The sequence below is a fragment of the Chelonia mydas genome, chromosome 1, assembly GCF_015237465.2.
Source record: "Chelonia mydas isolate rCheMyd1 chromosome 1, rCheMyd1.pri.v2, whole genome shotgun sequence".
Taxonomy (NCBI): domain Eukaryota; kingdom Metazoa; phylum Chordata; order Testudines; family Cheloniidae; genus Chelonia; species Chelonia mydas.
Genome location: NC_057849.1, coordinates 245,707,140 through 245,733,864, shown reverse-complemented (window position 1 = coordinate 245,733,864; position 26,725 = coordinate 245,707,140). Strand labels below are relative to the sequence as shown.

Below are 26,725 nucleotides of genomic sequence, written 5' to 3'. Positions count from 1 at the left end.
GGATTATTCCTATCATACCATATAGGAAATCAGACCATTTAGAGTTGCAGTAAAAGGGATTCTTATCAAATGAAGTGTTCTAAATCTTGTGTCATTTGTGGTCAAAAGAGAGCACGTCATTAGTTGCATTTCTGGCTAATTAAAGCCAAGGCTAGGAGCTCTCTGCTGCTGAAGGAGAAGCTCAAAGTTGACACATACGGATACCTGATGATGCCAGGCAGTGGACTGGCATTCACAAAAGTGACAGTCATCACCCCTCACAGGAGTGGAAAGAAAAACACTTGGAAGTAGCAGTAGCCTGTATTAGTCTGGGTGTGATGCTTTAAAGATACTTGCGGTTTCCAAGCAAGGCTCTTGTGGCCTCCCATCCCCTTGCTGGGAAGGCTACATGCAGGGGAAAAATGTAGGAATGTACAGCAGAGCTGACAGCTTGTCTATGGCAGTGACCAGTGCTGAAAGCTTCTATATGGTATCACGGGCATCAGGAAGGAAATACTTCCTGTTCTCCAGCTGCTAATCTGTTTCTGCACGAAGCATGAGAAATGGCAGCTCTTGTAATTTCATCCTAGAGTTCCTGTTCCAACCCTCCCCTTCGGGGGGGGGGGGCGGTGGGGGTGGAGTAAGCTTTGCCTGGCCCTGCCCACTCAGGCTGAGAGAGTGGCTTTTTACCCCCTGGTTAGGAGGGAGGCCCCCCTGGCTCCCTACAGCTTCTTCATAGGAAAGTGGACATGTACTAGGCTTGGTAATCTGAGCTGAGACTTCCCAAGCACGTCCATCAAAACACACAGTTTTAGGTAAAATATAAAACAGATTTATTAACTACAGAAAGATAGATTTTAAGTGATTATAGGTGATAGGCATAAAGGTCAGAGAAAATAAAAATGCAAACATGCATTCAAAGTCCTGAACTTTTAGTCTAAGCAAGAGTTGAATCAAACAGCTTTTCTCACCCTAATAGATGGTCCAAGTATTTTACAGTTCCTCAGTACAGAGGCTGGGATTACCTTCCAACCTGGGACCAAACTTCCCCAGTTCAAAGTCTTTGTCCACCAGACATTCTTCCAGGTGTTGGGTTGGGTGGGAAGAAAGGCCAAGTGATGGTGATGTCACTGCCTCTCTTTTATGCTTTCTTCCAGCCTGCCGGAAAGATCTTTGCTGTGATGTGGGTTAGTCCACCCCCATGGTGTATGTGCCTTCTCCGAGAAGTCTCTGGGATAGTGACTTGTGTGTTGATGAGCTATTACTGCTGCCTGGCTATTGATGGCTTCTCCTTTGTTGTAACTGAAAGGCTGCTTGTGTGTGTGCGCCCAACCTCACAACATATAGCAATGCTGCATAACTTCCCATATAATGACAGCAAACACAATCCAACAGGAGATTAATGTTCAACAGATTAAAACTTTTAAAATGATACCTCACAAGGCATACTTTGTACGAAACACATCCTAATCATATCACAGTAGTGAATATGGGGGCTCCAGGGTGCTACTTTGAGGTACAGAGTGTCCAGTGCCAGTGCAAGGATGTTTCGCGCCCTAGGTGAAACTTCCACCTTGCGCCTGCCCCGTCGCCCTGAGGTGCCCCCCCTGCAGCAACTCCCCGCCGCCCCCTTTCTCCCTTCCTCCCCTCAGCCCAGGCAGCCGTGTGGCAGCTCCCTGCCGCCCCCTCCCTCAGCCCGGGGAGCCACGTGCAGCAATGCCCCACCCCAGCTCACCTCTGCTCCGCCTCCTCCCCAAGCATGCTGCCGCTTCTCCCACTCCCCAGGCTTGCGGCCCCAATCAGCTGTTTGGCACGCAAGCCTGGGAGGGAGAGAAGCAGAGCGGGGCGGTGCTCAGGGGAGGAGGCGGAGCAGAGGTGAACTGGGGCGGGGAGCAGTTCCCCTGTGCACCGCCCCCGCCATTACTTGCTGCAGGCGGCCCTCCCCACGCCCCCCTGCCCCAGCTCACCTCCGCTCCACGGCTGCGCCCAACCACTTCGTGCCCTAGGCAACTGCCTATTTCGCCTAGTGGTTGCACCGGCCCTGAGAGTGTCACACCTAGTCACATGGTTCACCCCCTTGCCAGTGCTGAATTGTTCACAACAATAGATTTGCTTTGGCTGTGCCCAAAGGCTAGTTTAAAATGGCTACAGGGATGGGGCTTCCACAATTCCTATGGGAAAGTAATCCACAGCTTAACAGACTGTGCTTTCAGGAAGCTTTTCCTGACATTCAAATGTTTCTTATTTTTATGTCCCTTCTCCTAAGCATACCTCTTGTAGAAGCCTAAATAATTATTCTCCTTCCTTGGTGTTTACAGCCTAATGTTCCTCTTCACTGGCTAAGTTATACAGTATTTTTATTTTGACTCTAATCATTATGATACTTCAGTCCTTCCAATTCAATGCCATCTTCCTTTCACTGAGGGGCTCAGAACTGAATGCAGTATTGCGGGGATGCTTTCATTGGAGTCCCACAGGCAGGGCCTCTCACCTTCTTGCTCCCTGGGATGCCTATGCCCGAAGCTCAACATTGCACTGTTTTTTTGTGGTAGCAAATCACACTGCAAATTCCTCTCTCGTTTGCTGTGCATTATCATCCCTAGCCCTGACCTGGGCTGTCTCCATCTGCTAGACTATCACACGTGTAGCACATAAGGCACAAGGAAGCCAGACAGCTGGGTCTCTTCACATTGGATAGATGGGTTAGACTCCCCAAAAAGAAAGGCATATAAGTGACAGATACCTGAAAAGGCCCTCTGGCTGTGATGAAGGGGAGCTATCAGATAGCTCTAATAATAATAATTCTGCTTGTTTCAATAGCATCATTTTCTAGGCCCCAGCACACAGACTCATACTTACAAGATTTACAATGCTCAGAGGCCTACTTGCCTACGCAAAAGGCTTTTTATGACAGCAGCGAGGCCCGGAGCATCAAAAGATTCTGCTCTCTGAGGTACTGCTGGAGGTGATGATGTTTTTGGCACTCCTTTTCCAGCTTCTGTTGGAAATGGTCCTGATTTTGGAATGCTCTCCATTTGGCATCCTCGCGCTTCCTCTGCTGGGTGTCTGGCTCCTGGATTTCTCGTTCTAGGGTCTCCTGCCGGGATTGCATTCTGCTCCTCAGCAAATCCTACAGCAAAGAGAGTGAAAGGATGTTTGAAATCCTATAACCAGCTCTCAGGCTCAGTCCCATCCAGTGCCTGTTACTGGTAGAAATAGGGAATGGGGTAGTTGTGAATTTGCCACAGCTCGCACCTTCTAAACAGTTCTCTACATGGACTCCTGCTACAGAAGGCTGGCATGCAGCATTTTGAAATAGTCCTTAGAGATATGGACATCTCCGTCTCTCCTTTCATCAGTTTGTATATGTTAAATTCACATTTCATATTTGTATCTCCAAATAATATCACTATTTTAGACAGTGCGTTGGTGCCAGTATAGGAGAAGGAAGAGTCCCAGAAAAGCAGTGAAATAGCCCTTACCTGCCTCTTTTTGTCTTGATCATAGTTCCTCTGGTTGTATTCTACCTGCAACTCCTCTCTCTGCAAGCGCTGTGCCTTTAAGAACTGCAGCCTTTGACTCTCCTTTCTCTTCTCCTCTTCCTGCAAGGAGGACTCCTTTCTGCTCCTCTCTGCCCTGGCAGTCTGGAGCTTTGCCATGTGCTGGCAGACCATGTTATTGTACTCCAGTTGCTTCTCCAAGCTTTGCAGTGTCCTCTGAAGAGACCGCTGTCTGTGTCCAAAACAGAATTTCCAGAAAGCTTGTCAGAAACCAAGAGAAACAAAGGGAAAATGTCAATGTCAATGAATAGGATGTAAACCAGAAGTCCTGACAATTTTTGGACATTGAAGCTACAATACCACTTTTTGCAAGGTTAAGGAGATTAACCCCAGTCTCCTGGACAAATTCCTGCTCAAATAATTACTAGAGATGGTGGGAAAATAGTAAAAAAATGTGAAATTTTGTTTTTGTCTAAAGTTTGCAACCATCGCTAGCTATTACATTCTGCATCCCTCTGTTCATCTTGCAATTTCAAGCCAACATGTATTTCTTTACTTCCTGTCTTATTGTGCCCAGTTTTGTTACTGTTAGAACAGGGGTGGCTAAACTGCAATTTGTTGCCAAATGCAAGCCTGCATTTACAGTCTACAATATAGCCCAAGACTATCTTAATCTTCAATAGAGATGCAGCCTGACTCCACAGGTCCCAACATACACTATTTTTTCTTCACCAGCATATGCTGAGATCAGATCAAGATGGGGCTTGTCTACACAGGAAAGTCAATTTGAATTAAGGTAGGGTGTGAATTCAGAGTGGAATATCTATTCCTGATTAATTTCCTGTGTAGATGCTGTTATTCCAGAGTAAGAGTGCCTTCTTCTGAATTAGCATAATCCACTTCTAAAGTGGATTACGCTAATTCAGAAGAAGGCACTCTTATTCCAGAATGAGAGCATCCATACAGGGAATTAATTAGGAATAACTCCTTGTGTAGGCAAGCCCAAAGATGAGGACAACTGTGGTCCTGCTCTATTGCATGCAATTAGGTGTTGCCCTCGCAGGAAAGTGACCAGTGCAGATTCCTCAGCTGGGCATAATTTTGACTCCTCTGACTCATAACAAAATATAAGAATGTTTTCATACTAAAAGATGTCTCTGATTTCATGAGTCATCACTGGAAATTCATCAGTTAATCAAACTGCAGGAAGAAGAGGGTAAACTCCAGCTGCTGGGGAGGGCAGAAGGAGTACATTTCATAACCATAACTAAACCAACTGTACTATTTAAGGGCCCAATCCTGCAAGGTGGTAAGTGCCCTCCCTTCCCTCAGAAGTGGATGGGAGTTGAGGGTGCTCAACCCCTCCAAGTCTTAGGCTCTAAATGGACAATTGTGACCACCATTCAGCCACTAGGGTGGGGGAACACTCTATAAACATTTAAAATAAATAGTACCAAAGGACTAGCTCAGGAAGCACGCACTACAGAATACCCGGTACTTATAAAGACATGGAGAACCCTCGGGAGTTGCTGAAATCTTTCTTCCACGCTCTGACCTGCCACCTGCACCCCACACCATTACCGCCTGCTGTCGCGCATCAACTGCCGTTTGAGGCCTTCTGCCTCTTGCTGTTGTTCCCTCTTCTGCTGTCTCTGCTCCGCTTGCTGCCTTCTGTGCTCAATCCTGGCTGTGTTGAAGTTCATCTTTCTCAGGCTCTCTTGAGTTGCACCTTTGGTGACTGATTTCTGAAAGAAAAAGTCCTTAATATCAGTAAAGGTTTGTTCCTAATGTAAACTGAAGTCCTGTATAATCAGTAAGGCTTAGTTTTCCAACGACATTCGTGAGCTCTGAGAGCAACTCTACGGACAGGTCAAGCATGGTCTATAACTAGCTGGGTGAAGGAAAATCCAGGTACTTCAAGAAATGGTATTCACAATTCAGTTGGCAGCACTGTTCCAGCTTAGTCAGCATTTACGCAATACACAGAACTGCCCTATGTTGTTGTTACAGCAACTTTTGGATTAGAACAGAGGTTCTGACCACTTGTGGTTATTAAAAATCCCACTTCGGATTTTACAAGAGTTTGGGGTATTAACCTACGTGTGCTAACAAATTCCAGTGGGGATAACTACATTCTGCCTACCTATGGCAAAGGAAATTTCTCCCTGTAGTTCTGAACAGATATTATATTTGTTACTTAGTGGGGTGTAATGTTGCTATCCAGAGGTGAGTAGTTGCCATGTTTAACATAAGAAGTGGCTGTATTTTAGTGCTGGAGAGTGTTTCTTATTTGCCGTTTGTAAAAGCATATCCTTAGGGATGAAAAGCACGAGCAATGAAGAATCCACTGAGTTTTTATCTCATTGTGCAGTGTTTACTTTGTCTCCTGAATATGCAGTGTACTCCTAACACAAGTGTACCTGAAGAGAGGCAAATCATCCTGTAATTAATCACTGAAGCTTCAGATCCAAGTTTTAATTTAAATAACAATAAGCTATAGTTCTGTTGCTTTAGGAACTTTAGGCTGCAATTGCCTTCCCTATTTTCCTGATTGTCCCTAGAAGGCTCATGTAGTGTTTCTGCTGTTTTTTAATTAAAAAGTCAGTGTCTGAAGCTGTAGGTATTTTTGCAAAATCTCTCAAGTGTTTTGCTATTCTTTGCTGTGTGGCATGTGTATTAATTTGCAAAACCTAGGCCCTGTAAGTGGTTCATGCTTAATGTGTTACAGTTGGAAAGATTTAAAACAAATAAAGTGAAACTTCAAAAAATTAAAAGGTGCTTTATAAATGGAAGATGAAAAAGCGGTGTTGTTCTAGTGCAGTGGCTCTCAACTTTTCCAGACTACTGTACCCCTTTCAGGAGTCTGATTTGTCTTGTGTACCCTCACATTTCACCTCACTTAAAAACTACTTGCTTACAAAATCAGACATAAAAATACAAAAGTGTCACAGTACACTATTATGAAAAAGTGCTTAGTTTCTTATTTTTACCACATAATTATAAAATAAATCAATATAATAAATATTGTACTTACATTTCAGTGTATAGTATATAGGGCAATATAAACAAGTCATTGTCTGGATGAAATTTTAGTTGGTACCAATTTCACTAGTGCTTTTTATGTAGCCTGTTGTAAAACTAGGCAAATAATTAGAGGAGTTAATGTACCCCCCTGGAAGACCACTGCATACCCCCAGGGGTACATGTACCCCTGATTGAGAACCACTGATCTAGTGGTTAGAACACAGTATTGAGGACTAATACACCCTCAATTTTCATCCCAGCTTTCACATGGACTCCCACTATGGCCTTGGGCTAGTCACTTAACTGCTCTGTTCCTTGGTTTCCTTATCTGTAAAAGAAGAATTATTCTCTATATCTTGCAAGGATGATTGAGAGGATTAGTCAGTATATGAAGACGAAAAGCTCCACAGAAGGGCTAAGTATTAATATCAGCATACAAGAAAATGTCCTGTTCCTGGACAATGACAGCATGTATTGATGGGGGTTTGATGTTTGTATGTATCTTCTGTTGCAGTACATGTCATCATAAAATGGACAAAAATGAGGCCATGCTAATTGATTTATACCATGCCATGTGAATAAATCCTGTGAACCTAATGGCCAGGAACTAATTGGGCCAGATTGGGCTAGCTGCTTTGAACCACATTCCCCACATAAGGCAGCCCTTAAAACTGCATAGTCTGCCCCGCAGGATTACACCATTGGAGGATTCCCCCACAATACGGTAGAGGTACCTACACCTCCAGCTGCCAACAAAGAGTGTGACTGGGGCATGGCCAGGTATCCCTGTCCTCTTGACAATCAACATAAATTAGAGCAGCCCTTAGGCTGTCTAATTTATGCTGGCACAGAGATGGCTAAGGATAATGGGAGTTGGCTGCACTGGAGAATTTGAGCCAGTGTCCAGTAGTCAACTCATTCTCCTGGCACTTAGCCAATCAGAGATCAGATTTCCTTACTTCTAATTAGGCTCTTATGGAAGTAACCTTTCAGGAAATTGACAAAAAGAACTTTGTGGCACAAGCCAATCATGAATCTGTTCAACTGATTTAAACAGACGTTGACCAGGCACTGGGTCAGCAATAACAAATATTGGCTTTATTTTTCCTAGAAAATCTTGTGCGCTCTTAACCTGTATACTCGGAGCGCTGTGGGGTCTCTGTATATGCAGAACTGATTCAATGGTCAAGCGGTCTTTTTTCAGTGATTGATCCACTCGGTCAAACAGAGCTTGGAGACTGGAAGTGCCGAAAGCATGTGCTTTCACGGGAGGGTTCCTTGGGTGATGCTGGGCTGGAGCTTCTGTCATGCTGGACTGAAAAAGAGCTTTCAGACAAATTAGAGATATAAAAGGTGATGGACACCTTACAAAATGGTGAACAGATAGACAGAAAAATGTGTTAAAGTAAAATGCATTTAAGCAAGACCTTTTTATTACCAGTAAGTACTAACATTTCTCCCCAAGGAAATGAGAGCTTTTTAGTGACCACAGGATGGTCACCACTTTCAAAAATAATCCTGCCAACATAGACAAGGAGGAGTTTTTACCCAGTAACTGGGATGAAGCATTGACTGCTCACATCTACTGAGCCTCTCTCAGTAGGAGTTACTGTAGGGAATGCTGTTGGAAATCCTGGCTGTGAGGAAATGTTCACCTCTGCTATACCAGCTTCAGCCTCTCCTCGTAGGAGGCAGGACAGGGAATGGAACAATGGCACTAAATAGGTGGTGTGGCTGGAGGAGGCTTTTGGCCTTTGGAATCCACTCCCAGTTGCCTGCACATCTCACAGATCTCTCTTAAGTGAGGAGGGCATTGGTTAAAGGGGACTTAATTAAAAGATATTTTAGACTATGAACCTTTTTTATAATACTAGAACAAGGGGTTACACAGTGCAATTAAAGAGCACTAATCTCTTCAATTAAAGTGGCAATTAAAAAGCAGAACAAAGAAGAGCATGTATTTCTTCACAAAGATTATAGTCAGCTTGTGAAATCCTTTGCCACAGGCAGTCCAGTCAAATACTACAGTCAGATTTTAAAAAGGGTAGGATAGCTTTAGGACTAATAAAATTTGTAGTGCATGCTAAAATGGGGCAATCAAAGCTCTTACTTCAGGGAAGGTGGCAGCTGCAGGAGCCGGAAAGGAACTGTTCAAGTCTCAGAGGAAGATAAGTAAATCACCATAGTGTACAACCACTAGCACCTAAGCATAGCAGAGCACGATTGACCAGATGCATTATGGTGTTTTTTCATCTTCCTTTAAGGCACCAGGAATGAAATACTGACAAAGACAAGAAACCAGACAGGAAGAACCAATGCTCTCATCTGATATGGCATGTCCTAGGCTTGTATGAAACAGCTAGTTGATACAATATCAATACCAGGTTCATTCTTCAGAAGAGACTCGGGATCAGCCCCATAGTGTTTGCTGTCTTCTTTGTCATTGTGCATTGACTCCATTAGGCAGGTGTTTGGGTGGATAGCAATATCAACCATGGCACGAGCATCTCCCATCAAACCTGTTGAAGCCATCTCCTTCTGAGGGCTCTGGAAACAACAGGAAACTATCAAAATGCTTAGCCAGTGGGGAATAGAATGTGTCAGTAACATGAATTTACAAAATAAGCTACCGTATGATCTTGTCATTACTGCACTAATCCCATGGTTAGTGTAAACTAACCCTGGCTGATACTACTTGAATGACTGGGGAGCCTTCAGCTGGAGAGAAATGTTGCTTGGAGAGGAGTCACCACTGCTGACACAGCGGTGACAAACTTTACTGTCATTTTGACATGGACACAAGCAAGCCAAACTTATTGAAACTGGGGTTTCAGAAGGAAAATAAAACTGGTTTCTTTACTCAAGGAATAACTGAAGTCTTTAAACATAGGTGTTTCTGCCCATTTCTTAGGTTTGTCTGTATCTAAAAGCTACCCCACAACTGGTAATGTTTCTGCATTAAAGGGATCCAAAATTGGAGTAGCAGGCCACGAATAAGGTGCATTGGCAGACACGCACTAGTAGGAGGTGAGGTAAGTCAGAATTGTGGTTCCCTGGAGAGCCACATGAAGAAGTTAATGCACAATACCTGCATGAACTAGGCCTCATTCTAGCTGATAGCCTGCCCTTCCATGAGCACTACATTAAACAGAAAAGGAAGAAATGCATTCATTATTAAATTGTAAAATCTCGGGGGGGATCCTCAGTTGTGTAAATTGTCATAACACCAGTGATTTCAAGTTACTGAGTGAGGTTCTCTGGCTTGTTTTATGAAGGAAGTTCAACTAGATGATCATAATGGTCCCTTCTGGACTTAAAATGTATTAATCTATGAATGGAACTCTGACAATTTATACTAACTGAGAATCGGCTTCTACCACTCAGCCCAAGGAATTATTTACATTACAAACAAAGCAAATAAAATGAAAACCCTGAATTCTGAAGGACTGTTTAGTATTACAAAGTGCTTGTGTATAAAAAAAAAATCTTCATTCTGCTTTTTGGTTTAAAAATCTTTGGTGGACCATATTTGTTAAAGCCAAAGAGACTGATTAGTGTGCACAAAAATGCCTATACTTGTACAAGCAATTACCATGATTTACACATGGGCAGTACGTATGCTGCCAGTTAATTGTACAGACATCTGATGCAATAAATGTTATCTTTGTATGTGCATTTAACACTGTATTATTTCATATATTAATGCAGAACAACAATAACCAAGCAATCAAATGTTAAGAGTGAAACATACAAGTTACCCTGGAACCAATAGTCAACATGTCCATGAAACAATAAACATACCAAAAACACCTGAGTGTGGAACCAATATAGTCTAGATCCTCACTCTTAGTCCTATCCCCTTTGTGTCATGGACGGAGCTGCCTTAACAGGGTGAGTAGGGATTCCTTCTGTAGGGGAATCACTGAGTGGTACAAAACCATCTTAGCAACAGCCTGTCCTGCCCATACCCACACTATAAAGGGGGCATGCCAAGGCAGGATGAGGTGTGGCTAGATTGTGTTGTGCTCCAGTGATCCTGAGCAGGTGGAGTAGCCACTAGGAGTCTATTCCAGCCAGTGCCAGAGAATGAATGAGAGCCCAGCTATTCCCTGGATCAAAGGCTCAGAAAGATGGTAGAAAGCCATCTATGATTTCCGCATCCTTAGCAAAGCTCAATTATACATGATAATCTAGTCCAGTATTTTTAATAAGTTTTTGCCACAGAAAACAGAATCACAGGATATTACTGCAACTATAGCAAAGGATGTTGTAATACCATAGTCAGTATGAAGCACTCTCTACCTTCTTAGGTTCTGTAACCTTGTTTCCCATCTTCACACAGGATCCTAAATCTTTAGGGGCATTTTCTTTCTTTAGTCTCTTCTTCTTTTCCTTTTTATCTTCCTCTCTGGAGACCCTTTCTGAAATGGGGACTCTCCCTTTAGACAGCTGCTCTTCTATCTTCCTGCTCAGCTCTTCTTTGGTCAGGCTTGTTCCTGGGATCAGGACATTTTCTGGTTGTGCTCTGTTCACTGTGGGCCTGATGGGCAACCAGGCTCTAAGGCAGCAATGGCAAAGTGAGGAACATCCAGAGCTGCAGTTAGGACATGACTGAACCTGTGTGGAACCCTGCCAGCAAACTAGATCCTGTCTGCAATGCCCTGAAGCTCTGTAACCAGGTGTCACAGTGTAGGGATAGTCTGAGCTTGAGTCCACCAACATTTGCCTGGCTACTAATGGCATCTGAAGTTCCAGGATGATGCGTTCACTCAGGGGCAGAGGAATCCGTACAGCTAAGTCAGAGGACACCTTCTTAGTCTGACCATTCCAGAAATTCACCAGCACTCTGCTGTTTCCACTGGCTGCAAATAGAAATAAATGACAAACAGCACTTTAGAAGCATGCCAAAAACATGCCTGACTGACCTCTTGGACACCTGGAGATGAAACACAATCTTGTACTATAGAAAGCAGGGAAAGATTTTGTAACCATTTAAAAGTGGCTTTGCTTTATATATTTAGGATTCACACTCCTCTCTTTCAAACTTACTGAGAAGACAATGGTAAAATCCTGTCTTCACTGAAGTCAATACAAAATTCCCACTGACTTCACTGATATTCACCCAATATGCATCTGGAGAGTAGCCTAAATCATCTGGGTATATGAGAGGCCCCAGAACCTTTTTTTTTCTCTTTATGTCAGAAGTGGTATCACCTGGCTCCACAACAGATTAAATGCTTTCAAAGTCCCCATTCACAAAGCAGCCCTACAGGTTGATTCATGAAGCAGCACAAAATTCTGGCATTGAACAGGAAAAGGTTACTTAGCAGCACTGAAAGGAAAAGAGAAGGAAAGAAGAGAGGAAGATATTACAGATTGTATGCTCCTTGTGGCAGACACTGTGCTTTTCTCTCTGTATAGTGTCTAGCACACTTCAAGGTGCTACTCCAATATAAATAATAATAGGAGAAAATGTACTGTACCTAACTGTGCTTCACAGCTCTCTGCAGCCTTTAGTACAGTGCCTGGGCCATATCGTTCACCTTTAGCCTCCCACGGTGCCAAGACTCTGTCTCCTGGAGCTAGTGGCTGTCGCCTGGCATCTTCATAGTGGATAATGTCATAGAGGGGTGTTTCTTGCATGCGAAACTGTACCTTGCCTTTCAGCAGCCGACTTCTCTCAAACTCGATTAAAAAACGTTCCCTGGAGCCCTGCAGGATTAAACCATGTGGTATGCAAGACAAACAGGTGCATCCCACAAATGGCCAAACACAGGGGCTAGGGGCTGCTAACACTAGGAAGAGGGAACTGGCAGAAATTCCAAAAAATAGCACATGGTCAGAGAACCCACTGAACCTAGAACACTACTTTTTTTTTACTCTGTTCTGTCCAAATCAGGCTTTAAGGGTAGTTAAAGAGCTTGAAGACCCCAGCGGATTACCAGGTAAAGCCCTCCCCTCCCTCCACTCTTGGATCTTGCCAGAATTGTGTTCACTGGGGATGAGCAGCACAACTGCCATGCTAAGGAAGACCTCTATCACCCCAGTCAGTTGAAAAAGGGTTGCCAAGACAGACTGCTTTTTGCTGCATGGTCATTTACATAGTAATAAAGGGGAAAATAAAATGGTAAAATGCTCCCAATGCCATAATTTTTACTGCTTTAATTTGAGCATCCACCCTAGGAGTGGGGAGTAATTCAGGCAATTCCTCTGCTCCACAACTGGCAAATTACTGGGAAAGCTCAGTGTTAAATTCTACAAGTGCCAAGAAGCCAACACCCTTTTCTTCTGTTTTTCCCAAAACAGTCTGCTTCCCTCCTGATTAAAACAACAGAGGGCATGGTCTTTTCCACTATTAGGGTAGGTCACAGAGTTAACAATGCTGATATAGAGCTGCTATTTCAGCCAGCCTGCCCCCTAGTATCCTCATCCTGAACTCAGTCACATCATCTTCCAAATGTTTGATGACCACTGGCCCAGATAAAATAACCTCTGAAAGGCTTTGATAGCATTTTCCTTTTCCCTCACAAAACAATGACTTATATGAACTGTATTGAGGATTTCATACGGGGAGTGACTCTGCACATTTGATAGTCACATTTGTTTAATTTAAGTGATCCTTAGCTCAAACCCTGGTTCTATACCCAGCTTTTCCTTGTATGGCTGTGAAATACTCAGTTGACCATAAAAGGTTGCTGATTGCACATTTCCAGTGAGAAGAAAGCAAAGGAGGCCTGAGATTATGTCATCTTAAAAACCAAACAGAATTCATACCAATGAAATTCTTCAGTGAGCACTCCCTTCTTCAGAAAACCGAAGTGGGTTTTAGCCCACGAAAGCTTATGCCCAAATAAATTTGTTAGTCTCTAAGGTGCCACAAGTACTCCTCGTTGTTTTTGCTGACACAGACTAACATGGCTACCACTCTGAAACCTGTCTTTAGTCGATAACTACAGAGATCGGCTCCAAAACAAAAGCATCTTTGTCCACTTGTTATACAAGGGCCATGCCCTCTGAACAAAGAGCACTGTACTGGCATATTCTGGCCCTTGTGGCACATTCCCCCAGAAAGGGAAGTCTTGGGGGCCAGGCCACCCGATGGCAGGAGTTCTGCTGCAGACAGAGACCCAGGGAACAACAGAGGCTGCCACTGGGAGAGGGGGGAGTCGAAAAAACCCACCCCAGCAGAGATGCCTGTAGAGAAAGGGATCCAGGAGAGGGGCATTTTAGTTTGTTCAATTTTTTTCCAAGCGTTGTTTAGCTGCTAGACTTTGCTTCCAGCTTGGGTGGAACTGGGTGAAGGCAATATAAAGAACTTGCTGGCTGTGACTGGCTCTGAGTGACAACTTACTGCATTCACCAAAAATGTGTCTCCTTCTGATTGCAGGACTCCTTGCTGTAAACAGCTAAGAGTCATTGAAAAGCAAAGAACAACATGATTATGAAACCCCAGATACCAGCTCATGCCAAGGACCTCAAGTCTCAGTGGAACACTGACAAATACACTGCTGGAACCATTCTGGCTCACCTGTGTGTAAACAGGCGTTAGAATTATAAAAATGTGCTTAGTGTTTAGACTTTATTGAATGCTTGTAAGATGCTGCATGTATTAATCTCACTTCTAACATCTGTATCCCATATTTTAAGGTAATATTTAAGCATTTGTATTATAAGTCTCTGTGACTGTGTAAGTCACCAGACAGGAGACATTAATTAGTGTAAAGTGCTGATCTCCAACAGAAGGTGTTATGTCCTGTCTCAAAAGAAAGGCCCAGGTGAACTATTGTGAAACATCAGAGAGGACAAAAGAGTTTGTTGATTGCTATCCTCCCCCTCATGAAAAGGAGTCATGCAAGTGATTTCCTTCCATCTGCTGAGTTTGCAGCTCAAAACACATGAAGGAGAAGCAAATAAAATCCCTAACAGGGAGGAACTGTATCTTTATGCTGCTTGGACTCTGAGTGGCAAGGATTACTAAGCATAAGCAAAAGATCCTCAGTGCTTAGCCTGGGTTATCCCTAAAGGACATATAGAGCTTGCTTATTATGGAAGCTTCTATTACTCTTTAAAGCATAAGATTGGAACTCATTTGAGTGTATATATGCTTACCTGCTTTAACCTTGTAAATAACTCTTGTTTCCTTTTCCTATATAATAAATCTTTAGATAGTTTGTTATAGGATTGACTGCAAATGTCGTCTTTGGTGTGAGATCTAAAGTGCAATTGGCCTAGGGTAAGTGACTGGTCCTTTGGGACTGAGAGTAACCTGAGGATTGCTGTGATCTTTGGTGTAAGGGACCATCAATCACAAAAATACGCTTACCTGGGTGGCAAGATACATCAGAGTACTCAAGGAGACTGTCTGCCTGAGGAGTTGACACTTGATAATTGATTAGTGACATCTACATATAGAAGTCACAACCAGTGTGGGGTTTGTGCCTTGTTTCCTAACAGTCTACCCTGAGGTTGATTCCCACAATTGTGAGCCACTGCAGGATAGCTTGATACCCATCCAGCAAGAGAGAGAGATATGGGATAGCCAAAGAAGACCCATCCTAGTGAAGCCCAAGGTGAGGGATAGGGAGAAACATCACATGTGACCCAAAGTGGAATCACTTACAACCATCATTTACATTAAAGACTTACCTTCACCTCTTGGGCAATGTGGCCCAGATAATAATATCCATCAGTCTCTCTTCTAGCAAGGACTTGGGCCCCCCTCAGCAAATGGGGAGACTCTAGGAACCAGTCCATTAAATCTTCCTTTGTCAAGGCTGTCAGAGGTATAGTAGGGGAATTTGCACAGACACATACAGGAAAGCTGTGGAAACAGAAAAGTGGTATGTTCTAAGAAGGGATTAAGATTCTCACAATAGATAATGCAGATTTCTGCAATTTATGAAAATTAAAGCCAAAGAAAACCCACCCAAACCTGGGGTGGTTTCCAAGTTGTTTCCTTCACTAGGTTATCAAATTGAGCTACTACTGTGATGGTTTTGGCAGTCCCATGCTCCACATTTTGAACTTACTATGCTTTGGGATGACTCATCAGCAGAGAACAAGAGGGGTATTTACTGATAGCATTGCAACAATGGATGCTTGAGGTGCACCCTGGGTTTACCTGGAAAACAGGAAGGAGAAGCAGAAAATTAAACTAATTTCTGAATGAAGCCATAAATCCTTAAACCAGTTATTTTATATTTAAAGCTTTAATTCATACTCAAACAAAATTCAGCAATCAATCTTGGTTCTTAACTACACCTCTCAATGTAGTATATGAGCTCTTATAAGTGTACTATAGTTGATTTCTCCCATTTCAAGCAATCTAAAGGTTTAAAAGGAAGAACATTAAGAGACTAGAATATAAATACAAAATAAATCAAAGATGTTAACATATGATAGCTAAATGATCGTCTGTTTCTTGTCAGTGTCCAAGTGCCCTGCATAACCCTTTTATTAAGATGTGATCCACACTGTGAAAAAAATCTGTGAACACCAATGCTAGACAAATGCCAAGTGTTATTAATATTTTGTTTACTAAATGCACTGCTTAACATTACTGTTATTTTTTTAGAAGGACAATATTCAATGTTACCTGCTGATGGTGACCCAAATACCAATGGATGTCTAAAAAGATATTTGGACCTACTGTAGCCAACACTGCTGCACAGACAGCTAGCATGGTAAATGTGAAATCAATTGGCAGGAGTAAGGTATACTTTCTTTGCAAGGGCTTTCTCCAGGATCTCCACCTCATTCCCCAACACTATAGTCTCTCTTTTCAAAAGCTGGAATCAGTTCATTTGAAAGCCTATCTGCACCACTTCACAGGCCAAATCCAGGTCTGGTGAAGTCAATGGGTTTGCACCTATATATATCTAAATTTGATCCCTAATACTGGTCTCAGGTATTGCTGTTCAAGAGCACTATGAGATGCTCCCCTCCCCCTGAGGTAGAGCATACTGCATGCACTACACTCCCAAATGTGAGTCTAAAGTTGTGAGCACTACAGAAAGGGAGAGAGTACTCATTAGAACAACTGTGTGTGTGGGCAATCTTGAAATTTCTGACATAATCTTTAACAGAAGAATAAATAACTGAATTTATTTCCTTTCTTCAGTCACAGGCAGCTCTGTTTGCAGGTAGCCAGACAAAATATGTAGTGGCCACCTTTCTAGAGAGAAATTTTCCTCTGCCCTAGCTCTGGTTTTGTGAAATTTTGTTTACGAGGACTGGGATTACCAAAAATTCATTTAATCTAAAACTGCTGTTATTGACTTACCTCTTCTGAAGTTCCAGGAGGGTGCGGGGTGATCACCTGAAAGGATCCTCCAGACTGTCTGGCTACTTTCTCCATTTCTTTTTGTGTGCTGCTTTCATAGTCACCTGCCTTTTCTACCAAGTACACAGTGTGCACTGGGCGTTCCTCTCCAGTCTCTGCAAGAAGGCTACAGATTTCCTCTGAAGCACTCTCAGAGAGTGCATCAGTGACCAAGTATACCACCTGGCAGGTGGGATCTTCAAATGCCATAGCCAAAGCACTCACAGCATCTGCACCATTCCCACACTGCAGAGCTCTAATCCAGGCGGTTGCTTCAATGATGTTACGGAGCGAACATTTGACCAAACTATTGCACCATTTTATCACCTGTACAAAAGCCAAAATTTTTAACCAAACACAATAAATATCTATTAAGCAAATATTTTATAACACATAATTGTTTTAAAACTCGTTAAAACTGAGAAATGAGTTAGCTAGTTGATATTTTGGTAAATGGTCTGACATATATGAGATCTGGGACTTGATTCTCAGCCTGCTCATCCTCTGGGGTGGAGAAGGGAGTTTCTTCCATCTTGCAATACAATTGCTCTAGTCAGCTAAGATCTGATGGGCTCTAAACTTTCTGGAGAAGAAACCAGGGTGCCATTCTATGGTCTTTAAGGGTGAGGGGAGTTTTGAGGCTCCCAACAGGGTTGTAGAGGATTTCCTTGGAGGAAGATGGAAGGAGAATAAGAGGAATTTACCACCCATCAAGGGCTGTGGTAGAAAGCCAGAAATTTCCCTGGTTAAAAATGAAAAGGAAATGTTAGTCTTATGATGGTGTCTTATGAGAGTCTCTGTGTAATCACAGATTCTAAAGGCCAGGTTCATTGCTATCTAACTCCACCTCATGTTTTTCTGTGTACCGTCTGTATAACTCAGTATGGTAACTGTGAGCTGACTGATTTTAGTCAATATGCTAGATTACTCTAACTTCCTCTGTTCTAGAGTTATTTCAGTCATGGACAGAGAGAAAAGACCAAATCTTAGTGAAGTTATGAAGGGAAAAACAGCAAGTTTTGGACATGTCCTGGATGTGTTGGGTTAGAGAGATGGAAGAGTCAAAGATAATATCACATTACGGGGCTGGAATGACAGGAAGGATGGTACCAGGGCTGGCTCCAGGCAACAGCTTTCCAAGCAGATGCTTGGGGCGGCATTCAGAATGGGGCTGCAGTCCGTGTCCCGTGGTGGCAATTCGGCGGCAGCTTGGCTGCTCTTCCCGCCGCGGCGGCTTTTGGGCGGCAGCTCTGCCACTCTTCTGGGAGTGGCGGCAATTCGGCGGCAGTTCCGCCACTGTTGTGGCAGTGGCAATTCAGCAGCAACTGCTTGGGGGCGGCAAAATTGGTAGAGCCGCCCCTGGATGGTACAGTTAACAATAGTGACAGGTAGTGGGAAGAAAGGTCAGAAGTTCAGTTTTGGCTATATTAAGCTTCAATTGTTGGTGAGACATACAAGAGAAGATGTCAGAGAGCTGGGTTCCATGTTCCCTCAACTAAAGGAAGATATGGTGATAGGGCAACAGGAAAGTCATCTTTCACTATTCTAGAAGAGGACCACATGGATGGGCAAAGTGCGAAAGGGATGATGAGAACCAGGCAATAAGGAAGCAAGTGTAAGGAAGCATGCATGAAAGATCCCAAGGCATCTACCAGCAAATCCCATCCCTTTCCATTTGTTCCCAGCGCTCAGAGGCCAACATTGCTACTGCATGAGAACGCTCTTCCAGATTTTGAAGTATTACCATGCAAATGAGTGGAACCACCATCACACTTGATGTTAGAATTCCGTTTTTTGACACTGCCACAACTGTCAGCTCTTAAACAGGAGCAGGATATTCCCAGGCCAGCTGTGGAACCAAGTACTCAGAACACAAGAAATTATACTATGAGGAATAATCCTATGCTGGCAGGGAGAGGGACAGGGTAATCCACTAGGCATTTTCCAACCCTATTTTATTATACTTATTTCACCCCACTAGGGACCATTAACTTGTTACAGCCACCTCACCTGGCAGAGATTACACTAGTTAATTACTATAATTCAAACACAGCAACAATTATAAGCATTGTTTCCATTGATGTCACCTTACTATGCTTTCTTATAAAACCTTAACCCTTTGCCCAGCAATGGCTGCATCGGCATTACCTTGCTGGCAAAGCTTATGATGTTGAATGTGGACTCTGTTGGACTGTTGGCCATCAAGAAGAGAGTCTTTATGAGATGCTCCTTCAGAAAATCCTGCTTGGAGGACATGCCTTCCAACATATTGACCACAAAGGTGACATTCCGGTCTTGGAGATCACCAACCAAAGGTAAGGTGGCACAGCAGGGATGAGAAAACACCGACATGGCCAAAGCACGAAGACAACCAGCTGCCAAAACAAACAGATCATTTATGAAAAGATCCTTAAAACTGACTTTCCAAAGGGCTTGGGGTACAAGGTGAATCCAATCTATTCCCAATACCTGTGCTAAATTAGCAGTCATATAACACTCAGTGTATTTACTTTCCCATAGTTCTCAACTGCTTTAAAAAAAACACACCCAAAGCATTCTCTGTACTACAGCATCTGATCACAGTAGCAGGATGCATCGTGTAGGCACTCAGATGAATGAGCTTGCATCAACTACAGCACCACCCTTAGAACTTGTAGGGAGTAATTTTCACACACTGTTAGCCAGCAGACATCAACTGTACCATCAATTTGTGTGTGCAAGCAATGTCATTTCCCATTAACTCAGGGACATTACAGTTAACTCATCACTCTCTCATGCAGATAAAGCCTCTTAAAAACAATTCCCATTGGTGCTATCACTAGTTTAGCTGCATGGGCTAGTAGAACCAGCAGGGAACTTAGTTTAGGGAAAGATATGCTGGTTTCCAGCATTTTGATACTTTGTTAATTGCAGAGTTGTTGCCAACTCTCATGATTTTATCATGAGTTTCACACTACCTGGTGTTTTTCTTAAAGTTCCAGTTCCTGGAATCATGTGATTCCAGGAGGCTCTCAGCTTTCATTTAAAAAATAAAACTAAGTTTCTAGCCCTCAGGTTCAAAATGTCACCTGAGTGTGACCTAGAGGTTCAAAAACCAAAAGGAAAATAAAAATGACCCAAAATGTATTATTTTTCTGTAAATCTCTTGATTTTTAAGTCAATCTCATGATTTTGGGGGGGCCTGAGTAATGATTTTTGAATACTTGGGGCTGGCAATCCAACCTTCTCCTCCATGCCTATGCTTGGTACTTTCGCCCCTAAAATTCCCTATCCCCCTCCGAGCCTTTTCTGTCTGGAAGGTGGCGGCCATCACTGCCCAGCCCTGCTTTGGGCTCCCTGACCAGCATGGACCCCGATGTATTTGTATTTGTGAGATGCAGAGAATGGAGGGCAGGGCACAGTGTTTGGGGAGGGGGGGGGATCTCTTCCCTCCGCCCCCAGGGCAGGGGCAGGTGTGTGTGTGGGTCTCTTCTGCCCCTCAGGGCAGGTGTCAGTGTGGGTGTGTATGCGTTTCCCTCTGGGCCCCCAGGGCAGGGCACAAATGTGTGGTGTGTGCCCCCCCCCCGGGCAGGGCAGTGTGTGGTGTGTGCCCCCGCCCCCCCGAGGCAGGGCAGTGTGTGGTGTGTGCCCCCCCCCCGAGGCAGGGCAGTGTGTGGTGCCCCGCCGAGCAGGGTAGGGGTGTCTGTGATGTGTCCCCCCCGGGGAAGGCCAGTGTGTGGTGTGTGCCCCCCCCCCCCCGGGCAGGGTAGGGGTGTCTGTGATGTGCCCCCCCCGGGCAGGGCAGTGTGTGGTGTGTGCCGCCGCCGCCCCCCCCCGGGCAGCGTGTGGTGTGATGTGGCCCCCCAAGGGCAGGGGTGTCTGGGGATGCTCCTCCCCCCGCCCCGGGCTCCCACTTACCCGGGCTCCCACTCGCTTGTCGGAATCTGCAGTTTAGGATCCCGTTGCCTGGTAACCAGGCGCCTTGGACGGAACCATCTCCGGAGCTGGGGGGGGAGCCTTTTTCTGCACGTCCGTTAATACAGACTAAGGTAAAAAACACACACACGCCTCTACGGGAGAACGCGCCGTGGATGGCTGTGGGGAGTTGCCATGTTTCTCTCGCTCCTCTTTATCCGCCTTAATGATGGGGTTCTGCTCACCGGATCCCCCTCCCGGGACTTGGTAGGGTCTGGATCTGTACCACTCCTGGAAAGGGGGGGGATAACAATTATTTACTTACCATAAGGATGGCGCTTCTCCGCATTACTGGGACCGGGAGGGCGTCACTTCGGGTAAGCGTCCCCGCCGCAGGGCCGAGGTGGTAGGGTTGTCCCTGTCTCTCTCTCTCTCTTCCCTCCCTCCGTGGTTACAGTTAGTATGTGCCCCCTGGGGCTCAGGCCAATCAGAGCGGCTCTTGTTGGGAGGCCACGTTCCCCCCCGCCCCCCAATACCGGAAGGTGACATTGGGGAACGGGCGGGCCGCTCGGCGGGTGGCGTCATGCTCGGGTCTCTGGGCCGCTCCGGGGGCGGCTTGGTCCGGATCCTCCGCGCCAGAGACGTGAGGGGAGCGGCCGGGCTGCGGCAGTGAGTAGGGACCGGGGGCCGGGCCGGGCCGGGCTGGGCTGGGGGAGCCTGGCGGGCGCTGACGGGCCCCTGTGTTTGCCTCCCTTGCAGCGCGGGGGGCGGGGTGCACATCGAGCCCCACTACCGGCAGTTCCCGCGGCTGACCCGCCGGCAGGTGATCCACGGCGAGCTCCTCAGCGGCTTCATGTGGTTCTGGATCCTGTGGCACTTCTGGCACAACCCGGAGGCGGTGCTGGTGAGAGGGGGCCGGGCCCGGTGGGGGAAGGGGCCCGTGAGCGGCGGGGGGGTTTCCAGTGCCGAGCGCTGCGGTGCCTAGAAAATCCTAGGAGCAGCCGGAGTTGAGCATCTCCGCCCCCAGTACAACGAGTGGGCGAGAGAAGGCACCTGTCTGCAAAAGTAACCGTGCTAGGTGCTGGGTTGTGTAAGTTAGCCAGTGGGAGATGGTGACTTGGGTGGGGGGTGGGGTATTAAGTCCTGTCTCTTTCTCAGGGGGACTGTGTTTGGTCTTGCTGCAGGGAGGCATCTATCCATGAATAGGAACCCCTCTTCTGGAGTCAAGGGGCTTAAGTGATTAAGCTGTTTCTTGTGAGCAGGATGCTCTTGAGGGAATTCTGTGCCACACAATTTAAAATTCTGCGCACCGTATTTTAAAATTCTGCATGTTTTATTTGTCCAAATAACACTATATAATTACACCAGTTTCAATTATTTTTGGTCATTTATTTCAAAATACCTGTCAGCAAGTATGTCTGGAACAATAGACAACAAAAAAGATTCAGGAAATGCTTTTTGACAAACCAATTCCTTACTAGGCATATTAACACGGAACTCTGAGTAATAATTCATTTAAACTACAGTACAGAACCGTATTTCCCACACCCCTGAGAAGCAGTGTAAAGGCTTTGGGGAGTCAGGGGGTAACAAAGGAGCTGAGCAAGAGGAAAGTAAATTCCTGGAAAGGAGCCTGGGTGTGAACTTGGAGGGTGTTGAGTATGGGTGGGAAAAGTATGGAACAGGTTTTTTGGTGGGGAGGTGATGGATTGTTAGGAAGCTTCCCCCTTGCCTCTCCCAATTAGTCAGGCACATCTGCTCCTGTCCACATGTGTCCCTCCACCCCCACTCAGGCACATCTCCCCCGTTCCCATGTGGCTCTGTACCCCCTGCCCCATCCCCATGTGTCTCTCTGCCGCCACCCAGCCATGGCCCTGTCCTCCCCCACTAGCCCTTCTGAGCCCCTGTCTGACCCCACCCCAGAATACCATGCTGTCTGTCTCCCCATAGCCTCTGTCTCCTGACCTGATCTGACAGGCGCTGCAAAGAAGGCAGGCTCTCTCTCTCCCCTCACTGGCTGGGAGCTGCTGCTGTGCTCTGTCGCTACAGTGTCCTCTGGTGGGCAAAAGGTGGAACTGCAGCAACATTTTGGCAGAAGCTTTTTTTTTTTTTTTTTCACAAAAAAATAAAAATATGCATGGCTCATTAATTATGCATGCACGCAGAAGCGCAGAATTCCCCCAGGAGTAGTATGAGTTAAGCATCTGCCTCACTCTACACAAGATGGCCTGAAGTAGGAGGTGGCAGCACTGGTAGTTGAGCCCAGTGGTTAGAGCACTCACTTGAGATGTGGAAGACCCAGTCTGAAGCTGTGCCACTGTGGATAAATGATGAGAGATTCATAGTCCTAGATTCCAAGGCCAGAAGGGACCACTGTGATCATCTAGTCTGACCTCCTGTATGACTTCCCTAGAATAATTCCTAGAGCAGATCTTTTAGAAAAACATCCAATCTTGATTTAAAAATGGTCAGTGATAAAGAATCCACCTTGACCCTTGATATTTTGTTCCCTTGGTTAAATATTTTTGACTGTTAAAAATTTAAGCCTTATTTCCAGTCATTGGAATAAGGGGGCTTGTCCTGCTGTCTCCCATTTCCCAGATGGGTGTCCTAACCACTGGACTGTAGAGTCATATTTACACTCTTGTTTTCTGGGCTACTGACTATTTAAATATTTATCTAAAGTGGAACCGTTACTGGGCCAGAGAGAATGACTGTAGTCCATTGGTTCTGACACTTGTCTGGGAGATGAGACCTCAGGCCCAGTCTTCCTGCTCCAGTCACTTTATTATTTCCCACAGTGATACAGCTTCAGCAGGAGCCATGGAGGGAGCCCCACATCAGAATATCCCTGAACTCAAATGGTTCAAGCACTCTCCTGAGAGGTGGGAGCCCCCCTGTTCAAATCCTTTCTCCCTGTCCAGGGGGGAGTGGGAGGAAGGAAGAATTGAACCTGGCTCGCCCACATCCTAGGCAACTGCTCTAACCTATAGTCTAAAAGTGGAGGTGTGCATCACCATCTTCAGCTCCTCCTCCAGCTGGAATTTGGCACCCTGTAGGGATCCCTACTAAATTGGGCCCCGCATGTCACTTAAGTGGCCAAATGCTTATCTTAACCCTGGTTTGCAAATTGCTTTGGGGATTAGGTGGGAGATAGGTATCCAGAGCCCTTGAGGGAGACAGCAGTGCACCTGCACAGAGGCAGAAACATAGAGGTTGTTTACCCAAAAACTTAGGTGCCAAGCAAGTTTAGGTGACCACAGGGTTTGGCAGCAGTTTTGTGGATCACAGTGAAGCCAAAACTGGGATTTAGGTGCCTAAGTACCATTCAAACCAACACCTTTGCCACACCAAACCACCCAGTGCAGGGGGAGATTGATGTTATAGCACCCAAATTTGTTGCATTTTTAGAAAGAATGTGCCTCTAGCATCCATTATAGTTATTAACCAAGTATTCAGGGTCTCTTCTTGTGGTAGTATATCAGAAGCTCCCAAACATTTTCCTTGCATGACCCCATTTTCTCGTATATTGCTTCCTGTGCTTTTCTCCTGAAATAGCCTCCTCCATGCAGCGTGACCTTGCACACATTGTACATGTAAGGTCATGCCATATGGATTTTGCTTTTCAAGATAGCGTCCTCCAGACAGCATGATCTGCACACACCGTGTGCGTGAGGTCACATTGGAGGGGTCACACCATTTTGTAGAGTAAAATTGCATCCTCCATGCAGCATGACCTTGCACTTGTGTGTAAAGGATGCCATTTAATGAAATGGTGTCATCCGTACACTCAGGATTGCCATGTCCCCTATAAGCTGATGGAGTGACCCCACTTGAAGTCATGACCACCCTCAGTTTGGGAACCTCTGTAGAAAATGAAATATTCACTAACTATTGTTTGAATGTTCTTCCTCTGCTACAAGGGTCACTTTCCTTACCCAGATGCTTCGAAATGGACAGATGAGGAATTGGGGATCCCTCCTGATGATGAAGAATAGATTTACAGCTCCAGCTACCAGTGTGTAGGTTGTCTTGAAACTTTCCCTTTTTCAGATGATCTTTAGAATGAGCTATACTTAAGGTCCAACCTCTGAGCCCCATAAATTGATGTAGATGTAGAGTGAACACTGAACAGGATTCTCCCATAGCACAGTTGATAGATGAGTCCTTAGGTGTTTATACTGTCCTATTTGTCATGCTCAGTGTATTCCTGAACATGAAGAGGGATATACTGGCAGACTTCAGGAGCCTTTTGCTTTCCTCTGTTAATGTACTGATTCACAGAATAGGGTGGTGGTTTTTTCTGAAATCTTTTCTTAGCTGTTTGCATTGTCCCCTATTGACTGGGACTTGCATGAGCTTAGAGTGCTTTGTGACTACGCTTATCTAGTTTTGAGGACATGCTACTTTGGCTGGGAATTTGAAGTGGTACTTCTGTCCAGTAAAGGAGTATTTTAACTTACCCTGCTACTAAGTCATTTAGTAATTTTGTGACACCCTTAATCTACTTCATGTAGTGGGATAAACCTTTTATCTTCTGCCACTGTTCAGCATGGTTTTTTATAAAAGTTCAAGAATAAACTAAAGCTTTTTTGCATCAAATTCTCCATGTCTATAACTGTTTCCTGATGCCATGACTTACTGTACCTAGTGAAGTAGAGTTGAAAGGCTTTAGATCCCATTCCTAATACTAGGTGTACAGAGGCCCCTAAAACTAGTTTTAATCCTAACAGGATTGTGCTTCAAAGTTTAGTTGTATTCCTTTTTAGGATTTGTCTGGGATGTAAACTGACGTCTGTTAAATCTTTGAGTGGGCGCTTGAGTTTCTACAAGCTAGTAGGAGGTACCATGCTCATCCAGCAACTGCCTTCTGCTGCCTCGACTAATGGTAGGAACTACTTACCCATTGAAGGAGGATGTTACTATCCCTTTTAAAAGTGTAATGGAGACATTGATTTAGTTCTTCCCACACACCCCTCCCCTCATTTGAAGCTCTCCAGTTAAAGGAATTGTCTTCCCTCCCTTCCCAAGTATCAAAAAGATGAAAGTATTTGCTGTCAAGCCCTTGTTTCCATCGAAGACTGGTTAAGACAAACTTTTTCCAATTGCAGTGGGAATTCAAACGACTGCATTTAAAGAGATCTTTAAAAACCATTGCCGCTGTTAATGTAGGTGTTTTTTGCACTAGAACATTATCCTGGGAAAACAAGTTCCTGCCAAAAAAGGCTTAAGTAGATGGTTTGGGTTTTATTGGCATATGTTTGTACTGATATGGGAGGGACTCTGACAACTTGAGTTTCTCAATTTTCTTCCCATTTGTCACTTGCAGGTCCTGTGGTGGGATCTCTGAAGAAGTTGAGGCTTTGGCTCTTGTACAACTGTGTTTCAGCAAATCCACACTGTAAATAAAAACTCAAGTTACAAGCTTGTGCTTTTTAAGATTCTTTTGTTGACTAAATCACTGTTCTATAGAAACTTTTTGCAAAAGAATCCTCTTTGTAGGGGGAGAGGAACGGGCAGTTGAATAAGTTCTCTTCTATATACTTTCCACGCTCCTGCCAAACATGTTCATGCAGTTGCTTCACAACTTTACTTTGAATTGGTCTGTGCTACACTAATGAGCTGTGGTGGTAGCTGAAGATGTGCTGAATAGTATTCAGCAGCAAGTGTAATCACAGACAAATCCAGGTTCAGAAAGTGACTTCATGTAGGGGAGGAAAAAGCTTTTAACTTACATTTTGTATAACTATTGCTATCTACTCATTTTGTTTAGGAAAGTTGCAAAGTGTGTGTGTGGGGCAAGAGGGGGGAATTGAAGTACAGAACAGCCTATTAAATGTCAATACTAACATTAATTCCTAACCTAAAAATAGCATCTAATGATATTTCAACACAGGAAGAACTTTCCACAATAAAGTGGGCTATTTTTAAAATAAAAACTGACAACTGCAGAAAAATGCAAAGAAGCCCATAGCAGCTTTCTGCTGCAGGCAGGAGGGGATACTGC

General features: G+C 44.7%; 2 protein-coding genes across 6 annotated transcripts; one reads left to right on the top strand and one right to left on the bottom strand.

The window, feature by feature from the left end:
• Positions 1-788: 788 nt before the first annotated feature.
• On the bottom strand, positions 789-21,183 carry LOC102943243. 4 transcript variants are annotated; one of them, XM_037879035.2, is made up of 13 exons: positions 21,044-21,183; positions 18,973-19,199; positions 16,786-17,151; positions 15,533-15,624; positions 15,150-15,324; positions 11,987-12,215; positions 10,806-11,365; positions 8,885-9,050; positions 7,636-7,829; positions 5,061-5,224; positions 3,462-3,711; positions 2,839-3,109; positions 789-1,137 (listed from the first exon to the last, which is right to left on the bottom strand). In XM_037879035.2, exons 2-12 carry the CDS (start codon positions 19,174-19,176, stop codon positions 2,885-2,887), a joined length of 2,625 nt encoding a protein of 874 aa, XP_037734963.1. In that variant the 5' UTR covers positions 19,177-19,199; positions 21,044-21,183; the 3' UTR covers positions 789-1,137; positions 2,839-2,884. The 4 variants fall into 4 exon arrangements, with proteins under 4 accessions (XP_037734963.1, XP_027690242.2, XP_037734973.1 ...); XM_027834441.3 differs by lacking the exons at positions 789-1,137; positions 21,044-21,183 and adding an exon at positions 20,722-20,983 and having other exon boundaries at positions 1,911-3,109; XM_037879045.2 differs by lacking the exon at positions 789-1,137 and having other exon boundaries at positions 2,967-3,109; positions 3,466-3,711.
• Positions 21,184-21,212: 29 nt separating this feature from the next.
• NDUFB2 (NADH:ubiquinone oxidoreductase subunit B2) lies at positions 21,213-26,142 on the top strand. Of its 2 annotated transcripts, XR_006289081.1 has the most exons (5): positions 21,213-21,387; positions 21,478-21,622; positions 24,642-24,740; positions 25,488-25,606; positions 26,048-26,142. XR_006289081.1 is itself a non-coding variant. In XM_037879096.2 (4 exons), the coding sequence occupies exons 1-3, from the start codon at positions 21,302-21,304 to the stop codon at positions 24,714-24,716; spliced, it is 306 nt and encodes a 101-aa protein (XP_037735024.1). In that variant the 5' UTR covers positions 21,255-21,301; the 3' UTR covers positions 24,717-24,740; positions 26,048-26,142. The 2 variants fall into 2 exon arrangements, 1 of the variants encoding a protein (XP_037735024.1); XM_037879096.2 differs by lacking the exon at positions 25,488-25,606 and having other exon boundaries at positions 21,255-21,387.
• Positions 26,143-26,725: the final 583 nt, after the last annotated feature.